General features: G+C 42.1%; 1 protein-coding gene across 2 annotated transcripts; it reads right to left on the bottom strand.

Moving 5' to 3' along the window:
• Positions 1-1615: 1615 nt before the first annotated feature.
• On the bottom strand, positions 1616-25269 carry LOC131259542 (protein king tubby). Of its 2 annotated transcripts, none has more exons than XM_058261057.1 (7): positions 25185-25269; positions 24012-24285; positions 6845-7115; positions 6273-6746; positions 5879-6069; positions 5583-5717; positions 1616-2479 (listed from the first exon to the last, which is right to left on the bottom strand). In XM_058261057.1, exons 2-7 carry the CDS (start codon positions 24117-24119, stop codon positions 2210-2212), a joined length of 1449 nt encoding a protein of 482 aa, XP_058117040.1. In that variant the 5' UTR covers positions 24120-24285; positions 25185-25269; the 3' UTR covers positions 1616-2209. The 2 variants fall into 2 exon arrangements, with proteins under 2 accessions (XP_058117040.1, XP_058117039.1); XM_058261056.1 differs by having other exon boundaries at positions 24012-24503; positions 24958-25262.
• Between the last annotated feature and the right edge of the window lie 392 nt (positions 25270-25661).

Genomic DNA, 25661 nt, shown 5'->3' with positions numbered 1-25661 from the left:
GAAATGCTTATCTCTTGTTTTACTTTTGCTCTCGAGTCAAACAACACTTTATCCGATATAAGAGAAGTGGAAAAAAAAAAATCGTACCGAAAGGACAATAATTTAAAACGCATCCACGAATTGCAGCCGAACTTTCGTCAAAGTAGAAAGTAAACTAAGTCTAACTTATCGATTAGCCGTGTGAGCGCGTGGTGGCTTACACAATCCTACAATTGAACACACGCGTCACACCAAAGCACTTGTAAGTTTTACATTGTTAATTTAATAGTAGAATACTTCCTAAAATCAACTAGCAAATACAAAACGCAACTTTTACGCTTATTTCCAGAGGCCTCAGTTTGTGTTAGCATTAGCGAATCGGGTTTCTTAAAGCCTTTCTTTTCTTTTTCTTCTGGTCTTATTCCTACTCGCTGGTTTAATGTGCTTTTAAATTAAACTGTCATTTGCCTTTTTTACTTTTGTTGTATCACGCACCATGTCATTCTATTAAACTCACACACTAAAAATATTCTTTCGAAGGCGAACCCTTGCTAAAAGATGCGTGCAGATGAACGCAAACTTGTGTTAAAAAACAAACCTAAAGCCTAAATTAGCAACTAACCGGCAGACCCGGTGTAAGCGAGATAAATTGTAAGGCAAAGAAGAGAGCACATGCGAGTACGTTTACGCCACGCGTTTGGCTCTTCTAATAAATTCAGTAAAATTTCTATAATTTACTCAGTAACTGAGAAGCCATTGTAAGGACAGGGATGGTAGCGCATTGGGACAAGTTACTATTCAATGGTGTCGCTCTATCTTTTAAAACAGTTCCGTTTTTGTGAGCAATTATTTTTGGATTTGTAAAGTTTTAAATCATGTTTCTCTTGTATTTCGTTCAACTCGAACTAGTGTTCTGTTCATCGTCAACCGCTCAGATCGTATGAAACTAACAAAACGTCGATTGTGCGTTTGACAATTATCCTAATCCATCGTTTTGATTAAATTCCAGATAATTTGATCCTAGAGCATAAAATCGCCAACCAATATGAGAATGAGTATTTCCTCATCCGTACCCATTCGTTTCCATGCGTTCTGCATGAAAAAAACGCTTCCGAAATGCCACGCTTTTTGTCCGAAAACGGTCGTAAAACGAATCGAAAAGCTTACAAGTTTACTGAAGGAAAGAGGTCGCAAAAACTATTATTAGATTTTGATTTTTTTTAAAGTGGGAAACCACTTTTTGCGATTCTATTGTTGCCCTCTGTTTGTCTATTTTCGCAATATATTGAGCTATATATTGTATTCAAATGTATGTTCATGTTACGAATAGTATGACACAACCATTTGTTTAAATGTGTACGTTAATTTTTTCATTCTTGATTTCCTATCCTCAACGGCCTCGTTATGCATATTAGTGCATTTTTTCTTAGTCATTCGGGACCAAAACTCGGTTCTTGCACGATTTTTGTTTTCCTATAGCAGCGTTTACACATTTTTATACATTTTTTAAGCATATACCGTACACTAGGTGTTAGATGATCTTTCTCAACTCACCCCGGTCTTAGGCCAATCGAAAAGTGACCGCAATCCGGTGCACTCGATTCTCTTTGCAAAAATAAAGAAACTTAATACAAGCCATATTTAAGCTCCGTACCCAAAGATTTTTAGCACTTTACATACTTTCTTTTGTACTTAAAATAATCCCATTACATTTGCCAAGTTACCCTTGAGCTGTAACCTTTCAGTTCAACTAAAAAAAAAATTAGCTTTTGCTATAAAATACCTCATTTGCTGTCCATCGATCGTAATATTTTTACGAATATTTGGTTGAATTTTACGAATTTCAATAAAATACTTTATATTTAAAATTAAACCATCATTCAAAAACATCTTTCCATATTGTCCAATCGAATGGTGATCGATTTTATCGTTTCTTTTATCTACAATTCCAGTACCTCCCGGAGCTGTTACGGAAAGTTGGTAGATTGCACCGAATATAGTACGGCTCCGGCTTTTGTTTTTGATCCTACGCCCGATAGTCCCTACCCAATAAATAACACTAACACTAATCATTCCGCCTTACTAGCTAGTACACGACGATTCGGTCGGTGTTTTTTCTCCAAACAAAATCCTCTGTGACCAAGCACACAGCTCGTTTGATCGCTCCTGGTCCGTCCATCGGGTGGCAGTATAAATTAACGTGATTTGTTTTTGTATACGTCCACTGCGACTACTCACAGGCTAGCTTGCCATCGAAGCTGGACAGGGCGATCGCAAACGCCTGGAAAGCGCACAGCGGATATCGGAAATCCATGGTGAAGATGTCGTCCGCCGTTCTCCCGAATTGCATCACGATGTACTCCGGGTCCGAGTCGTGCACCAGCTGGAAGTTCTTGACCGATGCTTGCGTGACGCGCCCGTGGAAGTTGAGCACGTACGATTGCGTTTCGTCGTTCCAGATGGGCGTCTTGTTGTGCAGTTCAACGACATTGTCCATGTTCTGCAGAGTGAGGAAATGGGAGGGCGCGATTAAAGTGACACTGGCTACACGCAAAATTTGATTTGTCCCTCTGATAGTTAAGCGGGGTGGAATATGTATAAATAAAAAAAAACACGCCCAACCCCAAAGGGGAGTTCTTTGACTTGGGAGAACCAGTTAAACGACACCTGACCTACACGGTCCATGGAAGAACCATCTGCTGACCTCCACTTAGCACATAAATGCACACCCTCCGCAGACATCCTTGGTAGAGGTCAAGCCCCAGGCAATGCCTGGCCATTAGCTTGTGGTGGCTCATTAGTGCCTAGAAAACAAGGGCAGAAGTGAAGAGGGGGAGAGGGCTTTTGAAATGTCATTATGAATTTTTAACCTTCATGCCTTTGAGGTGTGGTCTTTTTTATCGATTGTAACTATAATGAGAGCGTTACCTTAGGGTATTGAGCGTAAAAATAGTGTTCAAAGGGAATAATAAAAATTAGACAAGACAAAAAAGTAAAATATTATAAGGCAAAGTAAAAGTTATTAAATGAAGAAAGAAAGCAAGTAAATGAATGCTAACGTATGCTAAAAAAATCATTAGAAAAGGGAAAAGTCAATCAATGTAGGTAAGAATGTTGTATTCCAACGAAAATTACAAGAAGAATAACACTTCAATGTAACAGAAAGAAACAAATGTAAGCAAGCGCTGAATGAGTCGAAGAAAGAAAGTTGAGAGCAAAAGAAAGGTGACGAATGATAAAAAAAATACTTGATAAAGGAAACTTTATTTAAGACCCCGGAATCCAAAGAAAATTACCAGTGAAAAAAATACAGAGGGAAACAAAATTATAATGGAGAAGAAACAAAAAAGAAGCAAACGAACCCGTGACGAAAGTGAAGCGATAGAACTTTGACCATCCCTAGGGGGTTAATCAAGGCAACGGCCACGGTGTAAAAATAAATCGACAGACAGTAAACCATCACGTCTAAATAATGTTCGCATCGTTTTATGTAACGACGTTAGCTCGGAGCACGTACGTCGGAGGGATACGCTCGCGGTTGAAGTTTGAATCGATTTCTTCTACTGCACCGGATGTGGTTTACTGTCGTTGGCTCCTTCGTGTACCAGACGGTACAGCGGGGGAAAATGTATGTCTCTGTGCTCCACCATTTTTATATTTCAATAATGTAAAGTGGAGAACAAGCATTCATCAACGAGAAGCTCGCCAAAAAAAAGGAAGTTTGCATCTTTTATACGCTGTACGTTCAACATTGAAATATAATTTATAATGCTATAATTTATCAAAGGAAAGAGTGAAAAGAAGAAAAAACTCGACGATCTGCCAAGCAACTTCTTCAGCTGGATCTAATGAGTTCGTTGATTTATCTTTATCTGGCATACACAACCGGTGGCCAAGTTTTTGCAATTAGTAAAGTTTGCATTAAAATAAACACTATTGAAATTGGAAGAAAAACTTTGTCCATAAGCGGCCATTGGTCAAAGTACTCCTATCGCTGGAAGCAACAACAGCTCGCTTTCTTTTTTATTATTCCCACACCGATCGACCCCAAAACCGGACGATTGTTTTCTGCCCATGACGATGGAAAGGGTAGCTTTCGCCTAAAACTCATGTCCTTCCCGGCGGTAGATAATTTCTTCTGAATGCTCGTTACGCCGCGATGGTGGTGTAGTATGATTAATATCCTTGGTTTGGCCACCGCTCGAATCGATCGATCTCCCGTCCGCGAGCAAACAAGATTTACGGGGAAAATGGGAAACTTTTCGAACCGCACCAAAACATTAGCTTGAAGAGGGGCCGGGATACGTGGACGAAGGATCTTTAGCATCGGCAGGGACGGTTTGTATTCGCTTTTACCCCCTTCGGGCGACGATAAAACTGCCAGCTACATACAGCCGGCACACGGCCACCCCTTTCTGCTGCCTCGTCCATACAAGCTGTACCTGACAACGTACGGAAACGGACCATCGGGAAAAAGAAAGAGGATGGAGGACGGTTACGTGCCACATTATACCACACCGGTTGGTTAACTACCACCCTCGTCCACCGACATTGGCGTAATGATGATGATGATGCTCCCGTGGTCTCGATGGTTTAGGGTTAGTCTCTGGTTGAAGCGGGGTTGAAACTTTTTCGACAGCCTGCAACAACCACGTTAGAACGTGTAAACCCGGCTTAGTGAAAAGAGAAAAACGAAGGGAATAAAGCGGACCGGACGAGACTAGGGGCGTCTCAGCTGGCGAAGGATATGGTGGCCGGTTGTTTGCCGGATCCGAACCGCAACAATCTGATCTGAACATTGACATCTGATGAGTTGAAACCGGCGATGGAAACGAGGAGCGACGAGTGGTTTTAAAACAATTTACCCAAACTCGGGGCCAATTAATTTCGCAACTAATTCCATTGGGCACCAGAAGAATGCCGAGTAAGGTGAAGCTGTTATTCACAGACACTCCCCCATTAGATGAGTCCTGGAGATATACACTGTGTCACAGTTTCTATAAGACCACCTTGATGTTAGTGAGTTTTATTTATTTTTGTTTTTAAGAAGTGGGTTTTTTTTAATTGAAATTTCTCACTCTGATACAGGTGTTGGTAGAAATGTTATCATAAAAATTAATCCCAAAATGCATAGCGTGCCAAAAATCTTGAAAATTAAAATGTTGAAAATCCATATATCGATTGTCCAACTGTTAACCATTTTAAGAAATGGGATTTAATCTTGAGCTGGTTAAAAAAGTTTTTCTATCAAACATAGCCAAGGCCATAGCAGCAAAGAAACCATTCAATGGACAAAGTTACACAACTAAGGCCATATGTCCCTTAACCATCTCTGCTAGTTAAGTTTACTGAAACTATGCCAAATCGAGCTTTGCAAGACGTTTAACGGTTTGGAAAAGTAATTTACTGTTATCAAGGTATAAAATTTATTTTACGTACATTGACAACCACCGAAGTTTGGTAGGAAAAATCTACTCCTACATCTGTACGCTCTCAAGCTTTTCTCGTTCCAATGTTCTTTTCCACAAAACATTCCGGAATCGCGACCTGTCGGCCGGAGGCACGAAAATATCACCCGCGTCACCCGCGCACGCTTCAATTACCTTTGATTTCCAGCAATCGAGCAGACCCTGCTGCCCATCTGCCGAGCTTATTTGTACACGCTGATCGTCCTCGGTCATACCGGGCAGCAGCACCGTCATATTGCGGGGTCCTTTAAATCCTAGGATGTTGGTGTCCTGTAGAACAAGGGCAGCATGTTAGGGATTAGAAGTGAAAATCATAACAAATTGTATCGCCTTGGGGGAGGCCATTTTTGGTACACATTACAGGGTCGCCACGCAATACTAATTCTATTGCTAGGTGGACGTTTGATGAAGTCAATAATTAGTTCACTTACATAGATTACAACGGCCAGGTCGAGCCGGGGCGCGGTCGGGTCATTCTTAACGCCACTGTCGTACACGAAGAACGTCGTGCCGAACACATTCGAGCGTAGTTTCCCCACGAAACCATCCGCCTGCCGGGAAAGATCCGTCGGGTCGCAGCTGATGATGTAGTTGGACGTTTTACTCTTCTTGCGCTTGCGACCTGCGGTTGAGGGAAAAAAGGTAAGAGAAACAGGTCAACTGACGTGCATCGCTGGCAAACTGCGGAACATCTTGTAGTGGCAACATTTCGATTATATAAACGCCAATTGCACCGAAAGGGATTGTTTTGTGACAGTTGCAGTGCGTAACCTAAGCCGTACGAAAGAAGCTTCGTTTTCCCTTTTCCCCGACCGAAAAACGTACCGGCGAGACAGAACACCCGCTTGCCGTAGTCCCGCTCGAGGTGCAGGTAGTAGATGGGAAACAGGCCCCGGTCCATGCCCTTCCGGTCGCGTGTGATTCGGCACTTGTAGAGGACGCCCTGGGCGGCCGGTTGCGTGACCCACTGCTCGATCGGTCCGATAACGTCGCCCTCGGTGTCCGGCGGTCCGCCGCCGCTCGGTGGCGTTCCGGAGCCCTCGTTGCTTTTCACGTTGCCACTGCTGCTGTTGTTTGGATGGTGCTGCTGCTGCTGGTGGTGATTGTTGTTGTTGAGCGCGGGTGAAATCGGGACCGAATGGGAGAGCAGCTGGTCGGCAGTGGGCCGTTCGTATAGGACACCGCCCGGGCCACCGTTCGCTGTGGACTTGGACGAGAGCGACAGGGGTAGCACGTCGACTGGCGTGCTCTCTTCGTCTTCACTGTCCTGCGACGAAGGGGTTAGCTTTTCCAGTGTCGCTGCAATGAGTCATAAGAGTACGACAATTAGCGGCTCGTCATGAAATCGATTACTTCTGAATTTATTATTTATCACAAAACCAGCACAAAACACTTACAATCACTGTACGGTGAGGTTGGGGTCGTCGTGAGGGAGCTCCCCGTAACGTTCGCACCGGCAGCTGGCATCGCGGTAAGGGTGGGTGAACTGGGCATCAGCTGGTCCGGGTTGTTCGGGGACATCATGAACTGCATCGGACCATCGTACGCGTGCACCTCACGTCCGCTCCGATTGACGCCGGACATTGGACGGACGAGCTGCAGATCGCTGGCCTGCACCATGCCCGGTGTTGCTCGCTTCTGTCGAATGTAGGCTTCCATCAGTTGGCGCTGGAGAGAAACATAGGGCAGAGTACGCAGAAATCGAATGAGATTTGTGAGAACAACAAACTCAATGCTGTTTTGAACATGGTCACATTCTTTTGATTGTTAATTTACTGCAATATTTGTACATCACAATGACATAATTGCTTTATATGCTGGTACAATTTGCGTGTTACTGGGTCCTTGTCTTTTTTGTTTCGGGAAAAAATCCTTTTAGCTAGTTCGATTTCATTCTATCACAAGAACTTACAACAAAAGACTAGTGTTGTGCCTTACTAATCTTTTGGCGAGATTAATGCATGTGAATCTTTCACCTAAGATTTATTCAGATGGATTCATGAATCTTTTAGGATTCGAATCATCAAACGATCATGAATCTTGCGAAACATTAATGAATCTTTAGAATCTTTCATTTCTTCCAAAAATAGGGAAAAGAGGGTCCTTGTTTGCTCATCACTTTTCATCAGTTGATGATTTTTTGGGATTCATGAATCTCTCATTCAAAGATTTATGAATGTCTAAAATACAAAGAACCATTCAGATTTATGAATCTGACTCTTAATTACACAACTTTAGAAAAGACCGATTGACCAACTGGAAAGAAAAACTGAATATTGAACAATCAAAGCTTCAAACCTACTTTCATCTCATCAATATCACGTGCATTACCCAAATCCGTTTATTTGACATTAAAACATTTAAAAAGGAATTAAACTTTTTTTATTATTTCAAACAAAGAATTAGCTCTTGATTCCTACAGTGGTCGCATTGGGAAAAAAACAACCTAAAACCGTAGTCCGTCGAATATGAACTCTGTTGGCGAAATTCTCAATATTATTACGAATGACGAACACACATCGACCGAGTTCTAGTGAGACTCGGTCAAAGCTGCAAAAGAGTCAATAAACCATAGGAAAAGTCAGTGCGGCTAAAGGTATTTGGTAAGGTAACTTGTTTCACTGATTATTTTTTGTAAATTAATTAAAGTTGTACTCCCTTCATTTGAAAATCTTCATTTCATCTTCAAAGCGAGCCACCCAACGGGGTGAATTTAGGTAATTGTTGGGAATTACAAACCTGCTTTGAAGCTTCACCATTTACCATTTCCCATTAGAACAAATAAATAAATACCTCCAGCATGAATTCACTCCGGCTCTCGTGCACCAGAGCTTATCTCGTTTCGGTCGGCTCAATGAGCAAACAATGGGGGCACTAAAATTAACACCCTAGAGGCAGTGAGGGGTGGTCCTAATCCTTGGCTAGGTGTTTGCTCCGCGTTTGGCAAACGACAAGAGCGCGATGGAAGGAAAGTATGTAAGCCCGCACACGCCAACTCTCGCACCCTTATGTGAACACCTTTACGCCGTCGTCGAGTTGCCTCTTCGGCCCACCGTTGCGGTGGGAAAATTTGCAATTAACAGATTAAACAACGGACGACAAGGGAGTGATGAGGCGAAAGGGAGGGTGGTCTAATGCAACACTAGCTAAATGGTGCATTGCATATATTAGCACCGGTGGTCGATAATGACATGGTTCCACGAGGCGTTTTTCTCTCGCCAAGAGCGCCAAAGAGCTTCCGTATCGATGGTTGAACGAGGTGTCAATGAAGTAAGAAAAGGATTGGCAAACAAATTTGTTGAGAAGCTCCAATGGTTAGGACAACAAAAACGAAAAATATTCAAACAAGTTTATTAATTTTCATTACAAATCTTATAAACGAAAAATAACAATAGAGCGATATTTTAGAAATAACTTTCATATTCAACAGCATTAACGTGTTCGCAAATTTCGTCCTTGATATTTGACTGAGGATGGATTTTAGCAACGTCAGAAATGATGAAAGCAAAAAGACGAAGAAAGCTGCTAAAAAAAGCGAGATAACAAAAGTAATAAAATATACTTTTATTGTGGGATATTACCAGCAACGGGTTATTTGAAGTTTCTATCAAATGGTAATAATATTTCTAAAATAATCTTGTTTTACATCATATTGTCTTTTTACGTTACGACAGGTAGATATTAAAATCCTAAGAAATTGTGAAAAATGATATAAGGAGTGCAGTTAATCAATCTAATGGTAAAGTGCATCGTCGTAGGAAAGGAAAGGACAAAAAGAAATTTGTGATTGAAAAATTTATTGTATGTTATTATATGTACAGCTGAAACTGAACTGTTCAAAACTCTAATAAGTATATGCTAATTTGGGAATATATAGCATGGATGCAATTCCGTAATGGCTAGGGTTGTTCGTCTATTTGAAAAACAAAAAATGTTTGGTAGGGAAATGAAGAATCTATTACACAGAATATTTTTCCAACACAATGATGTTTTCCTTTCAACGCTACAAGCATATCCAGCTGACAAAAAGACTTCACAAACGAGACGATCCACATCCGACACAATATGTGTGGCGGCGGCTTCTATTTGCATGTAAAGTAGAAAATCGTGGTTAAAGTGAAGCTTCCACCGAGTGGCGTTGTACCGTGTGCTACGAGGAAATTTGCCTTTCATCTTCCACACAAGGGACACGGACGGATGAGGTGAAACCGGTGAAAATTGTCAAACGCGAACGCTCTTCCTTTTCCGACGGTTCTGTTGCCCCCCCTCTAAAATCCCTCCCGTCGGTGCATCCGTTTTTCCCTTTGAGCGGAGTCGAGCAGACAAACGACCATTCGAGTCAACCACCGAGAAGCCTGCGGGGAGGCACTGGCCGTGAAAAACCACGTGATGAAAAGCTCATTCGAAAATCTAGCTCTTAACCGTACCATCCTGCCCTCCTTCACTGGCTTTTGCGGCTCCGGGTTTGTTTTCTGACTTTGTTGTTTGTTTGGTTTCGTTTACCCGGCTATTTTTTGGTCGCTGCCAACGCGACTCACACTTCAACTTTCTCGCGCCGCTCGACCAACTGGTCGACGAACGGGTTTCAGGAGGATACCAGCTTTACTTTTTCCACCCTTTCGAAGGTGGCAACAATTTGTATCATTCTAGGATAGTGGGCTTTAAAAAAGGTTACCGGAGCATGAGCCTGCTGAAATGTGGGCAACGATGGTGGCATATACAGCGTGCGTGTAGATTATGGTCTTGAATTGAATTAATGATAAAACCGCTGGCACTTTACAAAATCGATGAAAAATTAAAGTTGGGGCCTACGTGACAATAAACAGATGGTTTCCAAAAACATTAAAAAAGCAACGATGAAACCAATAGAGTTGAAAAAAAGAGGTAGAACATAACAAAAACATTAAAACTTAAAAAAAAATCAGAACCAAATTGAAATAAACATCTCAATTCAAAATTAGCACCAGCTACCCTTCAACAAACACCTCGACTGGGAAAATGTTCCATCTCTTTCCTGCGCTTGTGGTTGAATTTTGTTCCCCGGTTTTCCCCCAGAAATCCTTAATGCACGCTGATGCAAATTGCCAAAGTTGAGCAGCAATCTCTTGTTTTATTTTTTATCTCTTGTTCCAACCCCCGAAGGCGGAAGTGTTGTGGAAAACCTGGTCAAAATCTGCATCCATGAGTCTAATTATGGGCATCATGGTTTGGTTTATTTTCTACCAGCCTGGGAAATAAAGCCCACGTTGGCTGGAGTGAAACACTCCGTGCAATTCAGGGTGAAACGGAGCATTAAACGAGAGAAAGTAAAAACAAAAACTGCAATTCTCCACCTCGTTCTCGTTTCCGTGCTTTTAATTTTCACCTCCACCCTGATGACCATCGGAAAAAACAGCAAAACAAAACAACTGCCTGGGCCCCATCTTACCGGTACCGTTGGGCAATGGAAGCGATGTTACACATAACGAAAAAAGAAAGAACAGGAAGGAACAATTTTCCTGCGAAAGGAGGAAGGTAGAAGTGATGCAATTACTATAGTAGAAAAATAACATTTGCACTGCTGCATTCATTGCACAGTGTCCAAGGTGTGTGCAATAAGGAGATTAGAAAAGCGTAAACAAAAGCAAATAACCAGACAAACTGCTTTTGTGGAATGAAAACCATTTCCTTCACTTAGGGGTTCACCTTTGCATACTTTCGTTCGTTTCGCCCTCCGTTGTACAAAACGGGCCATGACTTAAAATGCTATTCTTTTCTATGTTTTGTGTAGCAAATTTACCCAACACAGCCCAATGGTGACAAATTTTGTGCTAGAATTTGCTACTCGTTTTAAATTGATTATCTAAGCTCTACATCTTTTTTATTCTGCAGGTTCTAATTTCTTGTGCTTGAAACATACCGTTGTTAGCAAGAAGGAAAAAAATTGAAAACCTAGGAAATTGACACTTATATTAAACACATTGGGATGAAAAAATAGTAAGCAAGCACTAAAGGAAAAAAACAAACAACGAACCCGATTTCACGCTTTCGCCGCAATGGAGACGCCTGGTGCCTCACGTGGACAAACATCAAATCAAACAGGCCGACGAAAATTTAATATATTCCCCGTAGCAATGCGTCACTTTAGTTGCCAAGAGCTATTCTTTTCTTTTTGTTTTTGGTTTTGCCCTTCAGTAACCCAGAAGCTTCTTAGCCTTTATGCGTTGTTCATACTATTTCCCACTCAAACACTCATATTACAACAAGAAGAAAGTGAACAAAATCCACGGGGTCAATCGGGGTTAATCGTAAAGTCTCGTTTATGCGACCGGTCATTTACGGCACACTAAACCTGTGCAGAGCGCGGTGTGGGTGGCGAAAAGCTACGGCAGCTCAAGTGGAATTATGGAACCATACCAAACAGAGAAAAAAAAGGAGAAAATAAAAACCTAAGACCCGCGCTAAAGATGGTAATGAGATTAACGATTTCTGACCGGCGGACCAACAACGAAGGGCTTCGTCCACCCAGCGATAGATCGTTGGGTTATTTGAGCGAATCGATTGCGACACGAAAGGAAAGGAGCCGAGGAAACGAAACTCACACAAGAGGATGGGATGGAACTCCTAAAGGGAAGGATGGTTTCACGGGCGATTGGTTTTTCTGCTTTTTACTTTCCTTTTCCACACTGGACAGCAAGGCATTACATGCGGCGTAATGGTTTATGCCGATTTGGGAGTGTAAATTGCAAGAGCTTAAGGCTACTTACTGCATAGTGTTGGAGAAAGGAGAAGTGGGCTTCTTTTGTCAAGTAAATATAACCTACTTGTCATTTGTTGTAAGTAATTGTGAAGAGGAAAAAGAAAAAGCAAATAAAAAGAAATCTTTTCCGCTAACGATCGTTACATTTTCTTCCCCAAAGTTTGCGCCGCATGGCACAACAATTTATCAACTTCGTATTGATTACTTGGCTCTTCAAGGTGCGCAGCAATTGTGGCTCATTTATTCATCGTTAGGTCTGTCTAGACTCCAGATGCATGCCAATAGCGATAGGATCAACGAAATGACGTAAAGCCCTGGACACGGCGATTGGGGATTGCAGAGCCTAAAGCATGGGGGCACCAGGTCTGGAAGCTTTGGATGCGGTCGAGCTTCATATCCAACGGTGGGTTAGCTAGAAATGGGTAGCGAAAATAAATGAAAATTAACATCGCTAAACCCCGGGGAGAGCCGTGCACAAATTTGACCAGTCAAGTTCTACGAGCTTCGTGGCTGAAAGGTGGGGAATTTTTTTTTTCCCCATTACTGGGAAGCCACCGGTTTTCCGGTGAAATCTGGGCAGCTGGTAATGGTACGGACGGTATTTATATAGCACGTTAAGCTACGATAACGTGGATTGATTTATATTCCTCTCGCGCAGATAGCCAACCACCGGAAGGCAGGATTGACGCAGAACAGTGTGGCGTTTCGGGACCACCAAACCAATGCCAAAATCCTGCTGCTCACTATTCCGCTTTTGGGAAAAACAGGCACAAGGTACGTGTCTGGCCGAAGGTACGCCATGATGTAACGAGCGACACAATGCAATACCGCAGAGCAAGGTGAGAAATCACATTCCATGAAACAGGAACCGGCATATTTATTATTCTCGGCACAAATGGACGCCAAAGGTGAGAACAGTTAAATTAAATGCTCTTATTTGTTTCCACCGACATTGGGATTTGCTGTTTTGTTAGTATGTTAATCATTTCACGTTTGCATTCATGATAACTTGACTTAGTTTTGTACAACCGCATATATTTTTCATTATGTCAAAATTTTGCTCTCGTTTTTGATCATGGGAATTCTAAAATAAATTTCGTCTGACCGCCGAAAAACAAAAACAGTCAACGAATGCATTGGGTTTCGATCTATATAATGGTATGCTACAAGTGGTAGAGGGAAAGTTTCATCAGCACAAGGGATGTTTACAGAAGCATCGGGGAACTTTGCAATGATACAGGGAAATATTACAAATAGCAAGGGGAATCGTGCAAACTCACCGGGTAACTTTGCAATCGATTAGGGGAGTCGATGGGTAACATTCGATGCGAGATTCTCCACGTTTACCGTACCGAATCCGTTGCTTGACAAACGAGTATAAACAAATGGATGAAAAATTTGAAGGTAGTAATTTCAATCGAATTGAGTAAAAATACACAGCAAATAATTTACTTTTCTTGTGTGAGCGTACCCGTGCGGATCAAAGTAAATATACAAATTACAACAAACGAGGACTTTTGTGAGGTTGCAAAGTTCTCTGTTTGGTATGCACATTTCCCTTAGCTGTTGTACACATTCCCCTATATGATTGCAATGATCTCTTTACTGGTTGAAAATATGCCCTTTGCTTTTGAAATGTTCCCTTTACCTTTAGTTATAGGCATTCGATAAGTTATAACAAACTTGTTTACTGTCTTAACAAGTTATTTGTCAAAAAAACAAGTTAACAGTTAAAACCTATTAGCAGTCATAAAAAAATCACTTAACACTTCTAATTGATTTCTTCAAGCATAAATATATTCAGGTTGCATTATCAACTGTTTGTATTTTGTATGATGGTAGTCATAATAACTGTGTCATGTTAAACGTAGCATGGCGATATTTTAGATACAGTTTCTTTAATCTAACTACACTTGAAAGAAGGACAATTATTCACATTATTTTTAAATGAAACCCTATAAAGAGCAACGCCTTTAATTGAGGAAAGTGTGAAAGCCATTGCCTTCCGCTCGTCCTCTCGGCAACAAAGTACCTCAATAAGGATCACGTTCCATTTCGGACCATTTTCAGCCGTCAAAAATAAAAAAATACAAATCGTATACGTTACTCAAGTGATGGAACCATTAGTTCGCATTGAGATTTTTTGTTTTCCCCGCCGAACAACCTTCCCACATGATGACGAGAGCGAGCTGGCAGCAAAGTTCCACTAGACGGCCGTTTAATGGCCGTTGAATAGACCATTCCAGCGAGTGTTATGTTACGTCACCTTTCGCACCGTCTCGCGAAACCCCTGGCACGTATGTCGGTGCATGTTGGTGTGCTGAAGAACAAGTGTGAAGAGAAAAAAAACGTGACGTCCATTTTCTTCGTTTCATCGCATCGCAGGCTCAAGTGTCGGCAGGACGGTTCCCGCCGCCGTCTACTCCGCGATATGCGTACGCCAAGGGCAAAAACTAAAAAGCAACACCACAAACAGAATATTCGAGTGACACACGGGGCGAGCTTCATGGGGTGGTTTTTTTTTATTTTTGTTGTTGTTGTGTTAAGAAAAACCAACTAAAAGCTGTCCCGCTTTCACTGGGCATTTGAAAAGCACTTGAAATTTGCATCCGTGGGGAAAAGCAAAACAAAGTAGCAAACACGTCCATTCGGCGTCCCCGGGACTGAGCAATGGAAAACCGACGGCGTTCTGGTTCTAATTTAATTTTGTCTTCCCTTCGCTCTCACTCACCGAACACTCATACACTGCTTGACAAATCACTGTTAGCACAAGGTGGAGCAAATAAAAAAGGAACCAGGCAAACCTCAGTCCATAACCTCAAATCTCTGCTAACGCTCGTTGGTGGGGAAAAATCACATAATGTATCCTACTTAAACACAAACCACCTCACGCCGACATGGAGCCCTTGAACCGAAGCATAAAATCGACCCCCGGAAAGACACTCGTACCTCGTTCGAAGGAATAGTCAAGTCAAGTCGTGACAATGAGAAAAAAAGGAAAAAAAAGAAAAAGGGTGATAAAAAGGACACGCATCCAACATTGGTTCGTGAATTAATAATTTCAATTTATTTCGATTCGAACACTGACGATGGCCCACGGGTTCGATTTATGAGTGTTGCTGGAAACTCCCCTGGGGGTTCCTATTTTAATTCCGGTTCCTAGTTGTCGAACTCCACTTTGCACCACTCTCCCTTCAGGTTGCACTTGAACTGCACGTGGAGGAGTGTCCGTACTGGAAGCACATCGAAAGCCTTCGACAAGGGCACGAACTTTCCGACGGACATCAAAGAACGAAGAGAGGCAAAAACCTTCAACCGCCGAACGCAATCGAAAGGACTCTTGTAGGTGATTAGAAAACTAGGACGTCGATAGGTGAGCCGGGAAGGTCGAACCCGGACCCGTGGCGCACCTCCCTTTGCGAGATGGAAAGTCTGGTGGGGTGGGGTCGGCAGGTGAGTAGGGGATTAATATTTGAACCAAACGTCACCATGTTCGAGGACGTGTCATGCCCACGATTCCAACCAGGAGCTCTACGCCTCGTATCCTGAAGGACACGACGACGTAGCGGGCAAATGCGTGTTTCCCAGGCGCTAAACAATTTATAAACTGTAGGAAAAAAAAACCGGGACACGTTTGAGAACGCAATCCTCTGCCGAAGCGGGCGAAGAAATGCAAATGTAAACGAAATATACCTTCACCGAAAGCATCCCGATGTGCCGATGCGCGACTGATAGAATTACGTTTGGCATTATATCGTTGTTTTATTTTTGGCTTTTGGTCTCGTTGGTTTGGTGTGTTGTGGAAATTTGTGTAAATCAAATTACTTCCAACCCAGATGGTACTATTTGTGCAGGTGCGGAAACACGTTTGAAGTATAGCTTTTCCCTCTACAGTCAGCTAGCTATGAAAATAGGCTTTCGTTGTGAACGGTTTATTTTATCTGTAACTTTTGCTCGAGTTTAAACTGTCCCAACGTTAATGTGGTTTCTTTTTTACAGTTTTACTATCAGAGCAGCGATGGTCTCACAATCGCAAACAAATGCGTATGTATAAAGCAACCAAATGAATAATGTTGCGACTTTTTTATATTTTCAACGCGTTTTTTGTGTTTTTACAAACGGAACGGAGAAATACTTACTTCGAAATTAATCAATTTTGAAGTTAGAATCGTCAGTTGATGTGGATGCACTGATAGTGGTGTTTCTTGAAATTGCAATCGTATAGATTTCCTGAGACGGGAATTATATGTTTGGTAGCGAATGAATGTGTTTTATATGATATTTCACCTATTTTACTGTTATAGAATTGAATTGAAACGTTCTTTATATCAGAAATCATCACTCAATCTTGGGAGTAACCTTGGCCTTGATAGAACTGTGTTTAAATAAATATTTTTGTATGGGCCAAAAGAGCACTTCATTGGTTTCCTTGAAGTTTAATCGGCATGTACTATTTGATTTATTGTTTTGATTCAAAAGCTTTCATTACTAATACACCACTGGCAAAAAAATGTTAAATTTTACTAGAAAAATTACATATTTTACTTAGTTTGGCATAAGATAGTTTGTCAGCAATTCGTTTGTCTGATTGTCAGAAATTTAAGGTCTTTGCTCTTCTACTTTCTTAAGTTTTGATACACGATTTGGTTTCATGATTGTTTGACGATTTTAAGTTTAAAATTTGATTAAGTTAAAGTGTAATTAAAATTAGTATAAATTACTTGGTATGTTTGATCAAAGCTTCTTCGGCTTTTCCGGTTAGTTAGAAACTTGTTAACTTATTTTCATGCCCATTTCTTACGCCACGTAAGTAATCTTGTTTGTGGTTAGGGTAATCCTCCCACAATATATCGCTCATTTTATAGCCTCCCAGTTTTTGCGACGGTGTTTCAGTGTTCGGTGGAAACTAAAATATTAATACGACCTCCGGTGGAGTTGAAACCACTGGCGACCTACGTCTCAGCTTGGCGCTAGTGGAGGTAAGAGCGGAAGCAATAAAATGGTCGATTTCATTTCGTAATTTTCAATTTGTGGCCAGGGCCACGCCACGCGGTAAGAAAGGTGTCTGGTGGGCAAACCATAGCAATAAAAAACCGGTGCTGCCTTCCTGGGGCAGCTTTATTTGAATTTCTTTTTTTTTAATTTGAACTTAGTTTCCCTAGAGCCAGAACAATGCGTAGACAGGACTTAGCAGGACTTGGGCATATGATGGGTCCAACATTATACATTACCGGCCAAAATGGGCAGGTATTAGCTTTTTCCCCCCCTCTATCGGTAGCCCACCCATATTTTAATGTTTCCACAATTTCTAATTGAACCCAACACGGACGCCAGCGGGATTCCGGTGCCTTCCATAATCACGAAGGTCAGGATGTTACCGGCACATTACATTTAATTTTCATCATCACCTGGCAACCATGTGCGCCGTCCAGGAATGGTTTACGTTTGGGAATTCATGTTGTTTTTTAGAAAGCAAATATTATCTTCCGCTCGTGCTGATACCTTCCATTAGAAAATGCGAACTGACCGGAAGCTCGTTTTCTTTTTGACCACCGAACAGAACAAACAATTAGTGTTTCGTACACCGAATCCCGCAGATGGATTTTAAATCTTACGATTCAATACAATGTGCATTAAATCATGCAGATTATCCTTGCTGAATTGTGAGGCAATGGGGGAATATTTGTTGTCTCCCGGGACCACAGATCGCCTCCCGGAGGAAACAAACAAGAGCGCCAGGTAACGGACGCCGCACCTGGCGACACAACTGGTTTGTTATTTTTACGAAACAATCCCGCCATGGTTCATTTGTTATGCAAATTTATTCCCCCAACGGGATAGTGGCTATGGGGAGTTTGGGAGAAAAATCACCAGCTGAGGTATGATTGATATCAGCGCCGGTGGAATAAAGTTTACATGTGTAGCCTAATTTATTCACATATTTGTTATCTGAACCTCCTTTGGCAGCGAGGAAGTTTAAACGTTAAATTAATTTATTTACATTGTATTTTTATTGAACCACTCCTCCTTAAATGTGAGTCATTTAAATTCACCCTTATGTTCTCCGTTCGATATGGAAAAACAGTTAAACCAGGAGCAAGCAGCATTGAAGCATTTAACTACACCTTCCAAAAAGCCTTCATCTGTCATCATCGATGATGATGGGCGAACGGTGATATGTTCTTACCGCTACTTGGAACCGAGATTCATCCAACGTACTCATATGATGACGTGCAAAAGTTAATGATACCGAGAAACCGAAAACGATTGCATGAAATCGGCTCAAACGCGTTGGTGCGAAACATATTCTCCTCACTTTTCGACGAAGGTACCGCTCGGGGGAATACTATCGGTTATCTGTTAAATCGCAAAATACCATCCATGTTGGACAAACAAAACAATCAAAAGGGTTTGAGTTCGGTTGTTTGCAGAAGACCGCACTTACGTAGGCAGATTATGGTTTGGATAGCATGGGTGAGGCTGAAGATGCAGCTAATCGTGGTAGAGATAAGCCAAGAGTTTAGCCGTTTTTACTTTGAGTAGGCAAATCTTTACACTATTAAAATATATTTAACGACTGTTACAAAATAAGTCTCAACTTATGAATAAAAGATCAAAAGATTCGTTTATGCATCGTTCTACTTAATAAGCTTCTTCTAGAATCTGTTTTTTTTGCATAGGTTGCAAGTTTACACGCTCACCTCACGAACGTCAGTTAAAGCGATGCGAACTGACGTTAACCAAATTACCCTGAGACACATTTATGTCACTCCATTTGAAACGCAAACGACTCCTCCAGCTCGTTTATTACTTCAGGTCGAGGAAAAACATGAAAAAATCTGTTTTTTTTTTATTTAATATTAAATTGTAAGTTCTAACATCCGTGTGGGAGAAGAGCAGGTACACCGTCCTCGTAGGTTACAGCGAAACATATCCTTGTCACTGAACTGGAACACTGAGGCCACCCAAGCCACGTGAACCATACACAAGGGTCGTGTTTGGGAGGGTGTGTTTTGGGGCCCACAACCTTTCCAGCAGGTGCACAAACACTTTTTCCTCCCCTTGATTTTGGTGCACGCTGGAAACGTGTGTTGATTTTGGGAAAACAATCAAATGCTCAACTTGGCGTTGGTCCTTACTTTCGTGGCCGGATATTGCCGAAGTTTAATTTACTCACCTACCAAAGTTCCATCGTAATAAAAGCCAAACTGTACCGACTGCAAGTCTGCCGTTGGGTTTGGAAGATAATTTTGGGTTTGTGTACAAGTTTTTTTTCCAAACACCAGACCAACGTAACGCCAGCTGAACACGAAAAAAGAACTAAGAAATAGTAAACAAACAAGGCTCTGAAAGAACTCACATCCAATCACAACTAGTTGGTTGTCAATAGTGACTGATAGACTTTTCGAAATAGAGTAAAAATTTGAGCTGCATGTTATGAATCTTTCGTGAACGATTCATGCTGAATAATCATCAATCTTTTTAGATTCTCTAGCGTTACAAGACTATAAAGATTTAAACAATGCTAAATATTCGAAGTTTCATGGATTGCGTTATGTAGAAAGAATATTTCATGAACAGATGATTCATGAATCATTTAAAATAATTTATAATTTATTCAGATAAATCGCGATAAATGATCCATCAACGATTCATATATCGACCAAGGTACATATGATCTTCAGTCTTTCATGACTCATTGATCAAAAATCAGCAGAATCCGCGTTTCTTCGATTTCTCTCATAGACAAAATCATGAAAAAATGTAACTAACACATTTCTCATGTTATCTACAAGCGCATAGTTTGACAAATTTTTCAGCTGTTTGATGTAATGCATTTGTTGATATAGATTTGTGGATCGTTTGTGTTTAATAAGCTGGTAGTAATTTTTGGGCCTTAATTGAATCTTAGAAATCTCCGGAATCTTTAATTTAACGTAATTTATAATTCAAATTCATAAATCTGAATCTTAGATACACAACTCTATTAAAATACTGTTAAGATAATTGAACCTAACAATGTGTTTATTCGCGATTACATAAAATGATCCTTATTAATCAGAAAACCCATAGAATTACGTCACGAGTTCGTATACTGTGTGCACCCAAACCGCTAATGAATTTCAAATAGAGTTTGATTAGATTTTTGAAAATAAACAAGTAAATAGAGCTTTCAGTGTTCCCAGTGATAACTAGAGCCCTATCTGGGGCACGAAACGGTGGAAGAATTTGTTAATTCTGTATGTTAGGTATTTTTTTTCTTAACGTATGCCGAGTCCAAGATTTAGTTGTCCCTTGTTTCAGGCAGTTCGACGCTTTTAAAACAACCCTCGTACCAAGTTACGATTCGCTCGGCATATAATGAAAAATGCCAATACTGCCACCATTTTACTCCTCTTTCCGAACTGGTTCGTTGCTTTGCAACAGAGAGCGGGGTTTTTTTTCTCGCTTACCGGAACGTATGAAACATTATCACGTAGTCAATTTCTCTAAAAAAGAAACCCACTCCTCCGGTGGCGGCAAAATTACTGGCAATTCTCTTCCATGGCGATGGTGTATCTACGTCGATCCTCTTATCGTTAGGTGCTTGCTGTGGGGTAATTTTTTGCCTTTTTATCAACACAAGTGACTCGCTGCACGTAGAAATTGCCCGGTTAAGGGAGAGACCAATAAAAAGGGTAATCAAAAATCTCAATCATATTCGGGGTAAGTGGTTTTGCCGGATAGTAGATACAGATCGTTTGCCGAGAAACCCCCAACCCACGGAGTAAAAGGATAAGTTCTTCGCAACGAGTATGGTTTTGCCTGAAAGTATAATCGACAAATCCAATTTGACCGGCACGAGTTTTTGGGCCCTTTTGCCCCGGTTGGGTGTTGTACGCAAACAGAAGTCATTGCCGGACGGTAAGGATTTGGGCAAGCAATCGAACTGTTATCAAAGCCATCATTAGACAAATCACATCGGAGAAAACACGTAAATTGGCCAATTTTGAATCAAGTATCAATATTTCATAATTTCACAGCCATTTGTGTTTGAATGGAGACTTAGTTTAATACCCTGCAATCTCATGAAGTCGAAAGAAAACCATACACACATACTAAATGAGTACATGGAACCAACTGGCCTTAATAACACAAGTCGGCCGCAATTCGTTTAATCCTTTGGCTTGGTTTAATTTAATTTAACTACCAATGCCTCCTTTCATAGGTCGGTCAGCGACGCCTCTGTGGGAGACCATGCACAACTCGTGTTGCTCCTTTCGTAATCCTTTTTACTAGCGTCAATAATCGACACACTTCCCGAGCACATGTGACGTAATGCAACAGGCAGCACCGCGAAAGGACAGAACGTGTCGATGTGTGGATGTGGAAGCAGTAACACCCACTAAGGGGATTAAGCGAATCACACCCGCATCAGCAGTTGGGGAAAAACAAGGCTAGCCCAGGACTTTCCATGTCATTTTGACAGTAAAGTAATGTTCACAATATCCTTTTTTTCTCGTCAATTGGTGCAACTATGTGATATTTATATCACCGTTTTAAATCGCCTTTCCGTAATTCTGATAAGATTTTCACTCGCCAATGCATTAATCTGTCAGCTTTTCGCGCTTATTTTTATTTGTTTTTCACCTTCAGTGGGCAGGCTCCCGTTTCGCTTCCAAAAATCCCCGCGGGCTCGAAGCTCCCCCCCCCCCCCCCCCCCCCCCCGGCAGGTGGCGAAAGTTTTTCGCTTAAAACATTAATTCAAATTTTCACTTCCATGCACTGATGGCGCGGGGGAAAACTAAACAGGGGGAAATAAGGAACCCCGCACCAAAAGACGGCGTAAACAAAGCCAAGCTCTCACCGATGGGTAACGGACAGGGTAAGCCACACGCTGCACGATGGGAAGGCGGGTTCGGTTTTCCAATCGATCGATTGCTTATTATTATTGACTTCGGCGGCTGCCGGAAATCTGCAATCGAAACCATTAGAAAGCATCCCGAAATTCGGGTCGGGTGCAAAAGCGAGCGGGAGATGAAAAGTGAAGAAACTCGAACCACCTGAAAACTGCCGGCGGATGATGAAGACGAAGTGGAACAAGGTGAGAAAAACGGAGGTGAAGGGAAAGCCGCGTCTCACCAGCGGCAAACAAATCGCTTTTCATTTTCATGTAACGTTCAATTTTTCCCCTCCATTGATTCGACGCACCCTCGACGGAAGGCAAAGCGGCAAACAAAGTACCGTCGAGTTGGCAAGTAAATACTTTTTTTTACCATTTTGTGTCTCCCGAAATCGGACCACCGAAGGAATCGATCTGCACTGACCTCGTTCCTTTGGGAAAGGAGTATACGGCAACTTTGCCGCGTCATCGGAAGGTTCAGACGACCATCAGGCAGCAAGTAGCTCGACTGGAATGCAAACTGTCTTCGCGTGTCTGGGACGGAAACAAACGCGTCCTCGAGTTCTATAGGAAGCGTTGGGTGTGTGAAAGAGTTTGAAACTTGTTTTGCGCTCATGTAAGCTTGAAAGGGGGTATCTAACTATAACCATTCCATAAGATCAATTTTTGCAAATGTATCGCGTAAGTATTTTCCACTTTGGTTTGCTTAGAACAAGTTTTTTGTATATAAATTCTCCTTTTTCCTGGATCCTTTCCGCCGTGGCTTTTCTTCCCACCCAATCAATCAAGCCCCCCCGCCAACAGAAAGAAAACGATTACATAAAGTACAGAAGGAAGCACCACCGGGGCGACCTGCATTGAGGTCAAAACAAATCGAGTCCAGCCCGGCGGATGGGGTTCGGTGTAAAAACCTGCTTACTCACCTCTCAACCATTCGATGGTAGTTTGGTATCGGTGTGTCTGTGTGTCTCGACGGCGGTTCAGTGAGTCACTTCCTTCTACCATTTCCGCTTCGATCAGTCGACAGTGCGACAGAATAGTGCTAGCGGAAAAGCGAATATGTGTGTTATAAAATGTTGCTACCAAACGACACTTCCCTCCCGACCATCGTGCACGGCTTAAGGGGGTTAAACCGGTCAAAAACGGGATTCCGGTTCATTTTGATCCGGTTTCAGAACGATGCTTTCCGGTAGGAACGGTGTAACATGCTTCCACCGACCCGGAGGAAGATCTAACTACCGACGATTAGACGAGACTCGAGGTTTTTTAACCTTACAGGTTCCTTTTTAGTTTTGTCTTTGCTGTCCACTACTTTGTGATCATTTGGTGTCACACTCGTAGAAGCGTAAATGGTAGCGAACATTTATTTCCCCAGCTTCTACCTTCCAGTTCACACCTAATGACTTGAGCTTAAAGCTAACCACCTTGGGCCCAGCTTTAATTCATACTATGGCGATTGAGAGTTCAATTCCCAATTCTGTACGTTAAACATTCACTCCCGAAAGGTTCCAAGCTGTTTTACTAAACATCCATCCATGAATACTCCTCGCTATCACAATTATCAGGTCACAGAGTGTGGCTTTTCATATTTTCTGCTCGATTTGAATATGGTTCACCCATCTTGAACGTGTGGTTGCCAACACTTTCTTCTTGTTGTGGTCCCTAATAACACATGCCCAACTACAATACAAAAAAAAAAATAGTCAAACAAATAAAATTGTCATGGAAAATGTCGATTTGTGTAGAGTTGGGCGTCTTGTGCTGGTCGTTATGACAAAAAAAGAAGCAGGTCAAACGTACGAGGTGAATCTTCTGGAATTGTTGTTTCTATTATTTTGCTTCGCTCTCATGTTTGAGCAGATTGTTTTACCAACTTAAATGTTTCTCACGACAGTAAAGTGCGTTTTTCCGTTTCCCTCATTTGACTCGGATGTTCACTTACCTGCTGCTCCAGCTTCTGATGCCGGCTGCTACTGGTGTTGCTATGGTTGTTGGCGGTGGTGATTTGGCTGGTGTTGCTGCCATTGCTACCGTTGTTGATTGCACTCATGGTGCCGCGAGGTTTGTCGTCTTCCACCGGCCTCAGCTCGTTCCGTTCGTTTTCGCTGGTGAAGATTGCGCCACCGTTCCGGGGCCAGCCGGACACAGCTTCATGCAAAATCGAACGCAAATACCAAACACAGATTCTCTTCGACGCCTACTTACGCACCACGGTACTTGCGAGGATTTTTAAATAACCAGATTCAACGATGAACACTTGAGAGCAAACAAAAACACACACACACGGCGCTGGAGGCTCGCCGTCTCAGTTGAACATCTGTCCGACAGGCCAACGCTTCACTGTTGCTTGGCTATCTTCTCAAATTCTTTGCCGATTCGCTTGAGGTGTAGCATTCACTAGCTTTATTTTCTATTATATCTTGATCTTGAAAAACTGCCCAATCATATCGATACCAGATAAACAGCGAGTTTCGATTGCATCGCACCGAAACCAATGAAAAGGGGCACGTTCTTAGTATGCAATGCGCTAAAAACGGTGATGATGCATAACCGCATCAAAATGCTGCGAGACCGTTGCGACCGGATAGCACAACTCGTTGTCTACTCGTTCGATAAAGCACGCTGGCAAACACGTACAACGGGTCCAGCCGATTGGAAGGAACCACGCTGTTGTCATACGGATCGAAATCAAAGGCTACTTATTTTATCGATACCGACCGCTTGGCTCCTGCACTCGTCGCGGCGTATCCTGCCCGTCGTTCGGAGAACGCGGCGGATACAAACAAACGGACCCAAACACTGCACAAACACTTACACACACACAAACACAGGCACAGACGCGAAATGCGCGATTCTGCGAACGAGATATGTCGTCAACGACGGTTTACCTTTGGAGGAGGGTTGGCTGCAACGGATGGTAACTGCATATTACTGTCGTTAATCACGTTTTCTTGCTGTTCCAAATGCATTCGATATACAATTACACACACAAGCACACAAACGTAGGGAAATACCATACAGTGGTACTGCTGCGTACCATCGACGCTTACAAGGGCGATGATGCAAGTTTAACTTTTTTACGGTGCCCACATTCGGAAACACCAATAAAACTAACAGTGGTAGGAGCTTAAATGTATGAGCTGCCGCACAGTAGAACAAGCTGCTGTGAGCGACGAGCAACACCGTACGTCCGTTCTATTCCGATTCATTCGGATTAATGAGAACGAACGGTACTTGCAGTTGACATCGACGCTTGAATCGGAGAGCGATAGAGAAAGAGCATGAGAAAGGGAAAACAAAACATCTAAATACAGCTGCCGTTTGCAAATTACAGCAAGCGATGTATCAGTGCTGAGTATTAGGTAGTATACGACACATGGTGCATGCAGCAAACAAGTGAACGAAAAGACATCATGTATCATTTCACGTAAACCCGACTCGACACCATAGACAGACAAACAAATTCAACAATAAACGGTTTTTATTGCAGTATTGTGTGGGAACCTAGTTTTGGGGGTTTACATTAGTTTTAATTGAGGAATATAGAGGAAAAGTGAATAGATTTAACGCACATTTACAGCACGTTGGAATA

Source organism: Anopheles coustani, chromosome 3, assembly GCF_943734705.1.
Source record: "Anopheles coustani chromosome 3, idAnoCousDA_361_x.2, whole genome shotgun sequence".
NCBI classification, from domain to species: Eukaryota; Metazoa; Arthropoda; class Insecta; order Diptera; family Culicidae; genus Anopheles; species Anopheles coustani.
The sequence above is the reverse complement of the archived record's forward strand: the minus strand, read 5'-3'. Positions and strand labels throughout refer to the sequence as shown.